This window comes from Alligator mississippiensis, chromosome 6 (assembly GCF_030867095.1).
Source record: "Alligator mississippiensis isolate rAllMis1 chromosome 6, rAllMis1, whole genome shotgun sequence".
NCBI lineage: Eukaryota > Metazoa > Chordata > Crocodylia > Alligatoridae > Alligator > Alligator mississippiensis.
This window is the reverse complement of record NC_081829.1, coordinates 91,757,159-91,770,312: the sequence shown is the minus strand read 5'-3', so window position 1 is coordinate 91,770,312 and position 13,154 is coordinate 91,757,159. Positions and strand designations below refer to the sequence as shown.

Here is a 13,154-nt window from a genome sequence, read left to right as displayed (position 1 = left end):
CTGTCACCTTCCTGAACAACAACTTAAATGGCAACATTTAATTGCAAGGAAGACATTTAAATGATGCAATTAAAAGGTGTCAACTTTCATCCTTAGAATTTATGCACAAGGCTGAGAATAACAATGGGAAGCCTTTATGTTTCTGTTCTGCCTTCAGATGTGCACAAAATAAGTGACGGCTCTTAACGAAAAGCTGTGTTTGGCTGAGACCGTTCCCAATAAGGCTTCAAAAAGTGATTATTCTACTATTTGACTATGTGTGAGAGTATACATGCATCTGAGAAGCATTATTTTGGGGCCTGATTTTCTGAACTGTCCTCTCAATTTGCCCACATCATTTTCAAAGTGCAGATCATTTCAGGGTAGACACCGCACAATAGGGTGTATAGTGGTGCTGGGGTCCCAGACGGATCCCTACCGATGAACAGACTGTCCGTACGTCTGTAACAAGTTCCATTGCCTTCAGCGGCCTCCTGCAAGGAAGACTTTGCACTGGACTTCACCAGGTCTTGCTTCAGGCATCAAATATTTTACAGTTACTTGTCTGTCACCACTCCTAAAAGCTTGTGAATTCAGAGATCCCTCACACCCTCGAGATGTGGATGCAGTTCTGCATACGGGTTTTTGTTGTGTGAATGTTGTACTGATGCATGTTGATCTGCTGGCTTCTAAGCAGATTTATTATTGCAAGTACCATGTGAGTAGCAGGTATTTCAACACCCTTAACCTCAAGCTGCACTATTCAAATGCTAACTAGTCAAATCTCTGCTGACATAGGGACCTACCAAATTCATGATTTTGCAGATTTTGCAAACTCCAGCATTGCCTGTGAAAGCAAGCAATGTCCACAACATCCACAGGGGAGGAAAAAAAAACACTTATGAAAAATAAAGTGCTTGCTCCCCAAAGGGAGCCAAGGAGCCTGCTGGGGTGGGGAGGGAGGAAGTGGGGTGCAAGGGCTGCTGGCAAGACGACTGCCATCCTTGCCCCTTGCCACTGATTGGCTGAGGGCTGCCTATCATGTGGACCCCACCCCTTTCCACCAATCAGCAGCAAGGGGTGAGGCAGTAGGACAGGCAGCTCTTGCAGCCAATCAGCAACAAGGAGTGGAGCCACCAGGACCCCTCAGCCAGAGGCATGTGGGGGCCTGCCATGCTCTACCTACAATTGGGGAGCAGCCCCCTCAAATTTGGTTGGCCCCTAGAAATCCTTGATCTTCCAATAGCAAGAGGTAGCGCCCAACCACAACCAAATTGTCTTTCACTGCAGTGGGCCAATTTGGGTTTTAACCCCAGAAAAGGACAGCAGTCTTTTATATATGCAGAGACAATTATGTAACTGAGACACACTGACACAGTTGGGGCCAACCTTTTGTGGCAGGTGTGCCACAAGTTGAGCCCTGTGCCCTCCACAAGTGCCACTCAATCTGCTTCCCCTGCCCTATCTGCTGCTCTGCTTTTTGCTCCCTGCTCCATCTGCTACCCTGATTCTGCTTCCTTCCCTGTCTGCCCTGCACAGCCTGCCGCCTCCCACATGTGCCACGCGTTGGCCATCCCTACTTTTATACCTCGCTGTTTTACACCACTGCAGCCACTCAGACAGAGTTACACCAGGGTAAAGCAGAGTAACCCAGCATCGAACAAAACCCCTTTGTCTTCTGTGAACTTCGTATGCAGCTTATATGTCTGTTGAAAACAAATGTGCAGCTTCTGTTTCTCTGCACATCCTTGAGAGCCTTCGTTGTATTGCTGATAATACCGACACAAATGCAAAGGAGCAGATCCAACATACCAGGGCATGACCACATAGTTGGAAAATAATAGTGTGTTCCCTAGCCAGCCAAGAGTCACATTTTGGATACTAGGACCAAATCTAAACTGGAATTTAGATTTTAAAAAATTATTTAATAATTGTAAAAATGAAAACATAATCCAAGTGTCTTGGTCCCACAGATAAGAGTTTGAAGATAATATGTGTTCGTATTTTATTACTTCTCCATAAAAGGAAGGTTCTGAACAACAAAAAATGATCAAGTTGCATTTCTCTGGTTCCCCCCTCCCTCCTCCTATCACTGAATTAGATCACACAGCAGAAGGAAAAAATAATCAGTTATCTATGGCCTATCATCTGGCAGTATAGTTTCAGTGCACAAAAGCCTTATGGCTCATTCTGTTTTCAAAAGCTTAGTTTTCATAAAATACATTTACAGTATTTATATAAGCCTCAGCGGCAAATAGTTAAAGTGCTTCAACGGTTCTTGCAGTGTGAGTTCAAGCTTCACTTTGGGCTCATGCCAAAGACCACCCCAACTGACCTGGCTCTCAGTGGGTCCCTGATCGTCATGCAGGGGTCAGAAGTGGCTGTATATAAAACAGTGGTCACATCACCCCTTCCTCTTCCACTAGCAATGGATGCTGGAGTGCCTTACCTACACCGAGCTTATGGACCAACTCACCTCAGATACCCCAGGACTAACTGCATTTATGTACACAATTAGATCCATATAGTAAAAGTGACTTTGTATTAAATAGCTGTGCAGTACCAATACTTAGGAATCTCTTCCAGAACTGAACTGCTGTAAAGTATCACAGAGGCCAGTCCTGCACCAGCACAACAGACTAGAGTCAACATTTTCCCAGAAAAGTACCTAATTCTGGACAGCCAAGACCATTTTAGGCTCCTAAATAAAAGGGGTCTAATCTGCAGAGAGCATGTCCCCAGTATCCACTGCAGCCCATAAGATCCACAGGTGGCTCAGTCTCTCAGAGGCTCAGGCCATTTACTGAGATGCCTAAAGCAGGTCTTTTCAGTCTCTAGCCTTAAAGAATCTAAGTGAACATAACTGCATATTAAATCACTTCCTCCTCAATAAACATGGGCCATTGGAAGCATAGGGGGAAAAAATCAGCTAAGAAAGTCTTCATAACAGGATAGACACAAAAGTATACAACCTCCGTACGGGTTGTCAGCACCTGTGTTCATGCTGTTTTTCTCCCATCTTTGTATCACCACTAGGGCAGCCTGCAGGGCAAACACCACCTCTCCCCTACCCACTGTAAAGCTTCTGCCAGTGCAGCCTGCACCCATGCAGAACGCTGACATTTCCCTAACAGAAACAAAGCAAGAGACAGCAGATGTAAATGCAGACAAGTAAATGCCATAAGACTTTGGGACCAAATGTAGTGAATACCAGGTGAACATGGGAAATCTCTTGTTTCAGCAGAAGCTGTGCCTTTCCTCCTAGACACACCACTTCTCCTACTTATTCTGCATAGGGGGTTACCACCTCAGTCCATCAAATGCCCCCAAAGCCACAAAGGTAAAAACTTCATAATGAACCACAATGATATCTTGCACTTACAGAGTGCCTTTCATCTGATGATCCTAACATTCTTTCCAGTCATTAATTAAAGCTTCTCAAGAGGCTTTCACAGCCATGAAACAGACACCGGGAAGTTACTTGACTTTCTCAAGGACACAGAGAGAGTCGGTGCTATATGCATGAACAGCTCAGAACGCCTGACTCACAGGTCCCAGCTCTGACAGCTAGACAATACTTTCTCTTTTCAACAAGCAATTGCTGGGACAACAGTGTTAAGAAGACTTTTTTAAGTATCCAGGCTCATATATAGCAGACAGGGCTCTTTTTCAATAATAACACTTGTGCTGGATTTACTTTGTAGTGACAGAGCTTTCCAAATGAAGATCCCTTTCAAATATTCTTCTCTAGGATATGAAGCCAGTTCCATTTTAGTAATGACTCACAACACACCTACATCCTTCAGCGGCCAAGAGTCTTGCGTAAAACCCAGGTGAGTAGGTGATGACACATTTCCAGCCCCCCCCAAACTCATGTCTAGTTTTCCCTCTCAGTGTGTACGTGTGCCCACGTGTGTGATGTCACTGCTTTTTAACCTAAGCAACTGGATAAAATTTGGGGTCCCACACGTCTTTCATGCCATCCTGCTTATTTGCAAATCATGTGCATAAAGTTACATATCCTTGTATCCCTCAGACAAAAAGAGAGGGTTGCTAGTGCACTGTTCCAAAGAAATGTCCCTCACTCAGCCAGCACTGAGCCTAGAAGCAATCTCTCAGCTTCTTTTCGGGATCATGTGAGCAGTGCAACTTCTCTCCTCTCCTGCACACGCACTAACGCACGTACGCACGCACACTCTCTATGCCCATACATTTCAAATTCCTGGGCAGTCCCATGTACCTTTGCTCTTGGTAGTGGTTTGCATGGGTGACCAAACTGTTGCAGCCACCTGGTTCTGAAAAGGAACTTAAATGGCTTCTTGTAATTATTTTATATGAAACAGCTTAGCTATATCCTCCAGTTTCAATGAGATGTAACTCTCCCGCTATAAATAATAATGAACCCTTAGAAAATACACTCCGATGTCTATACCCTTTTCCCTTCCATATAGTACAAACCATTATGTTTATACTTGATGCCATACAAGTAAGTAGAGAGAGCACTGACAACCAAAGAGAAGCGCATCAATCTGAAAAGCAATCATTTACTTCAACAAGATTTAGCAGTAGTACAGGTGCTGTACACTAGTCCCTGATAATTTTTGTACCTTTTGTCATCTTGGTTTTTAACCAAGGATTGATATCAAGCTAAATTATGAAGGTCTTAATATAAGCAGGCTTGGATCATGGCACAGGTGACTGACCATATAGGAGAAATGGTGACAATGATTATATGCAGAGCACTGTACAAAGTATATACAATTGAAAAAAAAAAATCTCAGTAATTTAAATGTGACTTGTAACAATGGTCTGAAATATTCAGAGCAAATGCAATTATTTTGAGTTGATTGCATTTCTTAATGGTGATCTGTGTGACAAAAAACAACAAAAAGTAGGGGGCTGTTAGTTTCATCCATTCTAAGTGAAAACTCTGCATACATAAATGTTTGCTTGGAGACTTTGTTCCTTTTGGTGCCACTCAGCTGGGTGCTCTTCTGCTTGTGACTCAGCCAGCTCACCATTCATCTCCTTCACCTTCCCCGCCCACAAGGTCTAGGACTGTATTTTAAGCAATACAGATGTCTTTTGATAGGCAACAGCTGCGGGTTGTTGGCTTCAAAGACAATATCCAAGATTAACCCTTCACCATTTATTCAGATGAACTGGTCTGAACCATTTGCACGCAATGATCCATTTACTACAAATAGATGTGAATACTTTACCTTTGCAGGTGAAACACTTGATGTGAAAGTGTCTGGCCTGGACACGAAGCACTTCGCCTTTACATGGCTCCCCACATTTATGGCAATGGATAACTGGCTTCTCAGCAGGGTGGTGAGGCTCTTGAGGATGTGCCACTGTAAGAACAAAATATATCTCTTTAAGAAAAAACAATACTGGGCTTTCTCCTCGCTGTAGAGCTCTCAGGTAACAGCGAGTGGTATAGCATCTCTCCACCACTCACATTTTTGGCTCTCCAGTAAGTTAAAGAAATTTTTTAAAAGTCTCTTACAAGTCTTCAATAAATTTGTGTTTTAAGTCATGCACGATATTTTCTTCTGTATGACATGGGAGGGAATATGGAAGGAGAAACAAAATTTAATTAGTGAATCCACTCACCCACTCTGTAGCTGGTTTTATTAGTATTGCCTGCTGTTCCCCAGGGCATAGATAGGTGTGCATAAGACGTTAAACAGGAAGCAAGAGGGGAGGCAAAAACTGCACCAGCAGCACCTCAGAGAGAAATTCAGCCCCAACAAAACGAACAGAAACAGAATTACTGCACTCAAATGTTTTGGGAAGTCAGATGAAACAAGCCACTTGGTACATCAAGTACTGAGTCAGGATCATGTTCGACGTGAATGTCAGGGTGGGGGGAAAATGCATAGAAGTGCAAGCAGAAAACTAGCATATCTGAAGTTCGAGCAAAAGAGGCCATGTTGCTTGTTCTTAGTACAGATGTCTTCAGAAGGATGCAGCCCTTCGGTGTTCAGACATAGGTAAAGCCTGGGATAACAACACCGGATAAAACCATCCTCAGTTCAAAGGACCACAGGAAAATAGGGCTGGAAGGGACTTTGAGAGGTCAGCTAATAGAACCCCCTACTCAAGACTGAGCCATCTCCATCTAAACCACTTTAGAGAAGTGTTTGTTTAACCTACTCTCAAAATGTCTAGTGACAGGGATTTCACAGTCTCTCCAGGTAATGTGGTCCAGTACTTAACCACCCCAGAGTCAGAAAGTTCTCCCTAATATCTACTTTGCATTCAAACTTGCACAGCAGACACAGGAGAACTAGCATCACACAAGCAACATCTAACTCCCCAGTGAGATTTCTTAGCTCAGACTGGTTTGGCCAGGGGAAGAGTGCTTGAATTCTTCAGCCCAAGATTGAAGCTGTAGGTAGGCATTGAGTGGAAGGAGAGGGAGAGACACTTGTCAACTTTGTCTTCATTTTACTGCACTAATAAAACTGTTACTTTGCCGTTTTCCTTCTGACCAGCAGTGTTTAACATTTACATTAGAGCTGCCCTGAATCAGGCAAAGTGCCCCAACAAAACAGCCCAGATGGAAATGCATGGGGTATAAGCGCTGGATGTGGCCCGGTGCATGTCATCTGATTTAGTCAGTGTTTTCCCAAACAAGTGAGCATCTCCCCAAGTCACTTTTCCCTTTTCGGTAAAAAAAAAGTAACTCCAAATCCACATTTTTCCATGATTAAAATGAAACCCTGATATATATCTAGATATCTAGATAAATATATTAGTGGGGCTTCAATTTAATCGGGATGGCCTCGCTCTCAGTTCCCACCCTCTCTCATAACCCTCCGACCCTTCCCATCATACCTTGTCATCCATCCTCTGTGGCCAATTTCTTACTCCTCCCATGCCACCCTTTACACCCTGAAGCGCCTCTCATCTAGTATTTGCCATGCCAGATCCTCTCCTCGAGTAAGCTTCTGGAAATCTACTGTTACTTCACTGAGTCCTCTTGCTGTAAAACCCTCTGCTGAGCCTATAAACTCTTTGAGAAACACATGGCTAGTATTTTCCATCTATGAGGTGCATGTGAGGTCCAAATGAAACAGATAACAGTAATTGCAGGATGGAGGAATTACAGCATTAAAACTTAGAGGAAATACAGTTTTTTAGGCAGTGGTTTTTAATCATCCAGCTCAGCCAAAATGATAAAGTAGCTGCTGCTATTTTGTTAGCCCTGGTTTCTGCTTAAAATATTTAGAGTTTAGCTGCCTGGATTCCTTGACTGGAATATGAGACTTTATATATCTCCTCCTCTGGAGATATGCATCAGCTCATCTATTTCTTTGAAACACTGATTCAATCCACATGAGTAAGCAGAAAGCAGAAGGGAATGCCAACTAATGTATTAATTAGCAGTTGCTTCTAAATAAGACCCCATAAGTACATCACCTTAAGTGAACTGCTTCCAATCTGTAGTCCACTACTATTTCTGGAGTGGAAGAGCATGGGTTATTTTTCTTCCAAACAAGACTATTAACTTGTAACTAAGCTAACACATTATTCATGTAGTAAGAAAGAAGCGAGGAAAAAAACCCAAACATACTAGCAAGTGCTGCCTCGTGAAAAATAGCATGAGCAAAACTCTCCGATCATCTCAGTACCAGGACATGCACCTGATCTGGGGCTATTGAGGATAACTGCAAAGAGCTAAATTGGCAATGTTTAGCAGACAAGGGCCTGGGCAAAAGGTCCTCGTGACATCGATGATATGGGACCAAATCCACATGCAGCAATAGTCTGTTCTTTTTATTGCATAGAAATAGAACAACTCAATACATTATAGGCATCAGTGTAATGAAATATTTTCCCCTTAGCTTTCAAGGCCCTTTAAACGAACACAAATGATATCATTTGCCATTTCCAGCCTAAGCTCTTTGCTGCAGCTAATTTTGAAGCCTCTCTTACCGGCATCAGTTCTGGTTTTGGAATCAAGGTTCAGCAAGTGACTTCTGTTCTCCTGCAAGGAATTACTTGCAAGCATCTCCCTTTGGAAATATTCATTACGAAGCAAAGCCTTCCCGCGCTGGAGGTGACCCTTTTCACATTCATCAATAAGCGTGGGGGCTGGGGTGGCATGAGCACTAAGGCGCACAGTTGACAGCACAGAGTTCACCAATTTGAGGCCATATCAGACGTGCTCACTGCACAGCCATGCTAAATTCCAGCAAATCTGTGAATTCTGCTTAATACTTTTTTGTCACAAGGACACAGGAAAGGATGAGGAAGGATGGGACAGGGAATTAAAACAGCATTGCAGGGAGGGTCGGAGAGAGCTACTATTGGCAGTGCACAAACTGCCTTTAAAATATTTACGACTAAAATTCACCCACAAAGGAAAACGTATGTAAAAGCTTGCTGGATACTGATAATTTGGAGCTTGATTTGGAACTGGGACCTTGAACAGAGTCGGCACAACCCTGGAGTAGGGATCTTATCTCAGCAAGGGTAAATATTTCAAACCCTGCATGCATCAGCACTGCTTAGAAGATTTCCCTGGCAATGAAACATAGCAGCGATGGTGCCAGGGGATGGATGGCCAAGGCAGTGCAAGATTTCTACTTGATCAGCCTGCCTCCCTCCCTCACTACACAAGTGGTCAGGGCACTAGCCCAGGACTTGTGAGAGTTGAGCTGAATTCCCTACTCCGCCTCAAATATACAATTTGACCTCAGGCGAGTCAGAGATCGTCACTGTGCCCTGACTCACTGCGCGTAAAACAAGAAGAGCGCTGCCCTTCCTCGCAGGATTCATGGCTATGACATACTAACTTACTGTGCTGATGGCAGCCAAGTAGTAAGGTAGCCGGTCAACATGGTCACAACTTTTCTGTACCTGCTAGGACACTACCCAGGGAATTCACAGCAACAACTGACCCATACAAGGTACTTTTAATAACCTTGGAAGTTAGTATTTCTTATTATAACCTGGCATTAGTTAATGCCACTCCAACGTCACATGCTAACACTACCCATCTAATCCTTATCTAGATCTGGGAGTGGTTGGGCCAGCTCAAAACCAATGATTTCATCACTAATGGGATCCTGCAGGTACCAGCCTTGCCCATGCCCAGGTTACATGCAAGAACTATTCTACTGTTCAGAGGTGCTGCTCCTATCTAAGCTGATGAAAATCACATTTTCCAGAAGGCAATTAGCAGTTTCCTGCCATTTCCCACTCATTAAAAGTAAATATATAGCACCTGCTTTAGAATATGCAGTCTAATCTGAGATATTCATAGTTTATCTTAAAATAACAATCTAAAACCAGATCCCCCCCCCCAAATTGAAATATAAATTAAACAGATATAAACAGAATGATTTCAGAGGATAAAATAATTAAGCAGAATGCAAAGCAACCCAGATGCACAAAATATACGTGACTTAAACCGAGCAGCAACCATCTTTTTGTTTGGGATTTGCACAACCCCTTGCACAATAGGGTTCTGGTCCCAAACTGCCACTCTTAGATGCTATCATAATACAAATTACAAGAAGTATTTGCATATCTCAGAGTTTATATAAAATTAGGAGTATTTACTGACTAAAAAGACTTTCACATGGATTCAGTCAAACCAGACCAACTCTGCGCAGACATTTTTCTATTTATTTAAACCTAATTCTGACACATCCATTTAGCTCACATCAGTAAATTTGCAGTGAGCTTCTAAACTGATATAAACAGTTTTAAACCAATATAAGAGTTTCCACATGAGGGTTTGCAGCAGTTTAACTAAATTGTTTCTTAAACTGGCTTTAATTACATCAACACACTTCTGGGCTTAAATAAGCCCTCAGGGATATTAGTAATAAACTGATGGTAATTGGAAAGATATAACTATTTGCTTTAATATGTATATACATATATCTTTTCTTCCTCAAGCCATTTTTTCAAGCTCAGCTCTTAGGACCATTGTACTTATTGAAGTTTAAACTGTTAGTCCTTCCAGTTTTACATGGGTTGTTTGAGAACAATTAACAAGAGCCCATTAATAAGTATTGTTGCTAATGCTTCCAGTGGTTTTGTAGGGCAGCTGGAATTTCAGAAATTAAGATTGTGTGCTGGAAACTACCCCAGGGCTCCTTGCTTCATGGAGAGGCCAAATCTATCACCAAAATTACGTGCAGAAGATGTTTCCAAGAGTGGATAAAGCTCCTGGCTTCAGTTTCCAAGGACAATTTAAGTCACTGTCCCTTACGCAGGATCCCCCTGAGTTAACAAACCAATGTGGCAAGTGGTCTGTGAAACAGCTGACTTTACCAGCTGAGTTTCCCAGTTGAGAGAGACATACAAAAACAAAAGAAAAAACCCTCTTTTTCCTCCAACTTTTTTCTAGTCAAAATAAATCACAGAAGGTCCCAAGTGGAACAAGAACATAGGTCCAGCAGCTCCTTGAGAGAACCAAAAAAATCTCAAACATTGGAGGCATTTGCTCACTGCTACTCTTATCTGTCTTACACTGGTGTAATTCTGGAGTAACTTCATTGACTTGCAGGGAGTTACTCTGTTTGCAGCCGTCTCAGCTGTTTGCAGAGCAACTCAGAACCTAGCTCTTAAATAGTCCAAGTAACCTCTGCTCTCTCCGGAGACACGGTGGCAAGGAAAGGAAAGGTCCTGCTCCTCTCCCAAAACCCTGCAGCAGAAGCGGAGATGCAGAGTAACCCAGGTTCCACATAGCAAAGTGAAAGCACATCTCTGCCATGTACAGGGATGCACAAAGCTCTTGGTTCAGAGGCAATGTCTTTTATTAGACCAACTCAATAGTAGCAAAAAAAATCCCTTCTTTGCAAGCTTTCGGGTACACACACTCTTCATCAGGCTGAAGAGAAATCAAAGATTGTAAAAGTCCTCCTCGGTAGAAAATAAACTTCATTTTACACAGGGGAGAGAGAGTGGCTCAGAAGTGCATTCCCCTGGGAATCTGAGTCCTTTTGTGACAGCGTTGGTCTGTGACGCGCAGATTAGGCTCTTCTTCCCTGGAGGTGTCCGATGTCAGAGGCAGCCAAGGATGTGAAAAAAATCTTTCTTTTTTGTTTAGCAATGAAGTTTATTTTTCCAAATGGCTAAAATACGATATCTTCCATGTTTCAGGAATCTGTTTTATAGCCATGCTGGACTGAGAAAAAAGAGATACACAAAGCTCTTGGTTCAGAGGTGATATCTTTTATTAGATCAACTAAAGAGCAGCAAAACAATTCCTTTCCTTGCAAGCTTTCCAGCAATTTCAATTTCACTTCCTGGGCTGCCTCCACATCTGGAGTCCTGTGGGCCGTCTTGGGCCCCCACTACAGAAAGGATGTGGAGATACCAGAAAGAGTCCAGGGAAGGGCGACAAAAATGGTGAGGGGGCTGGGGCACATGACTTCAGGGGTGATGCGTAGGGTGGCCCTGCAAAAAGGCACTGCCGACATTGTTGGCAGCACCTGTGGGCAGTTGCCACTTGCCACCCTGCTGCTGACACTGCCTCGCCACCCCACCACCACCAGAGCAGCTGTGCCCCCCCGCCAGTCACCAGGGACACACAGCATTCATGCATGGCTTATACAAGAAGAGGCTGAGGGAACTGGGCTTATTTAAATCAAGAGAAGAGAAGATGGAGGGGGGATTGAACAGCAGCTTTCAACTCCCCGTAGGCTAATTCCAAGGAGGATGGAGCTGGACTGTTCTCAGGGGTGGTAGATATCAGAACAAGGAGCAGCGGGCTCAAGTTGTAGCAAGGGACGTTTAGGTTGGATATTAGAAAGACATTTCTCACTAAGAGGGTGGTGAAGCACTGGAACAGGTTACCCAGAGAGGTGGTGGCATCTCCATTCTTGGAGTTATTCAAGACCCAGATAGACAAAGCCTCGGCTGGGATGATGTAGTTGGGGCTGGTCCTGCTTTGAGCAGGGGGATGGATTAGATGACCTCCTGAGGTTCCTTCCAGCCCTCATTTTCTATGAGTCTAAGGGTGCATGTGCCGCACAGCTTGCAAAGAAAGGAATTTTTTTTGCTACTATTTAGTTGGTCTAATAAAAGATATTGCCTCTGGACCAAGAGCTTTGTGTATCTCTTTTTTCTCAGACCAACATGGCTACAAAACAGATCCTTAAGTACAGGGATGCATTCACTCAGCAAGTTTTAAGTCTGCAATGTCACTGCTGCTTTCTGAGAAGCAGATCGCTGTACCAAAGGGCTAATGTCAATTATGGGGATCGCTGTCTCAGCACAGAAAAGGGCCACGGCATAGACCACACCGTCCTTAACAAGAAACCACAGCCACTGCCTGAAGAGGAACAGTTCTCAGGTAAAAAGCAGCACTTTACAAGGAAGCAAAACAGCAGCCCCCCTTCATGATGTTCTTATACCTGAATCTGATCCTAATGCAAGACTGCTTGGAAGCCAAAGACCCAAATGAAGTGAACGCTGACTCAACTGCAGGCGGTGCTGGCAGGGTGCCATGTCTCTGCCGCAAGGCTCAGCAAGACAGAAAGAAACTTCTGGGAAACGTCTCACTCTGAGCGTGCCGTAGAGGTGAGGTTGCAGCAAGTACACCAGACTCAATCGTGCTCCCAGCTGAAGTCAATGGCAAAAAATCTCCCAATGAAGCCAACAGTGCTTTAGAAAGCAATTAATTTTGGATGAGGCTCATTAGTACTTGGTCATTTTCCAGTCAGACTCCCTGGCACGTTGGCATCCTCAGACTGGCAGGAAAACTCATACAGCTTGCAAAGTCATTTGTTGGCCCCGCTTCCCAGTTGGGGAAAGAACAGGAAACTTCACCAAGAACTCAGAGCATCAGTTCCAGGCATTTCCAAAAACCAGAGCCTTGAATCCCAACACGAACTATGCAATCCTCTGTCTCTTTAAAGGAGACCAAAAGCATTTCACACTCTTCCCTGAAGGTGAGACTTCATGGATGTGTCCCAGCTCCACCCTTCCAAATGTTCCCTCTTTTCTATCACAGTATAAGCCACACTGAACTTCTCCTGGGACAACTCCAACTGTGCTGTCCCAGGCAGGAGTCCAAGCCTGGTGCTGGAATAGAGAGCACTACCCGTACCTCACAGCCCACCCCGACAGGCCTGACACCATGCCCACGGGAGTGAGTCCAGGGCCACGTTTCAAGGAGACACTGAGGACCTCGTGAGATCTGC

At 43.9% G+C, this 13,154-nt stretch overlaps 1 protein-coding gene across 18 annotated transcripts in view; it reads right to left on the bottom strand.

Annotated features, from left to right (window-relative positions):
* ABLIM1 (actin binding LIM protein 1) overlaps positions 1 to 13,154 on the bottom strand; it is a 324,221-nt gene that overhangs the window by 166,492 nt on the left and 144,575 nt on the right. For all 18 annotated transcript variants that reach the window (XM_059730123.1, XM_059730116.1, XM_059730108.1 and 15 more), the window contains one exon: positions 5,202 to 5,336. Coding sequence is in view for 4 of the 18 variants with exons in the window: in XM_059730116.1 (XP_059586099.1) it covers positions 5,202 to 5,336 (135 nt within the window). In the remaining 14 variants the exon portion in view is untranslated. Of the gene's footprint in view, positions 1 to 5,201; positions 5,337 to 13,154 lie in introns of those variants that run through there.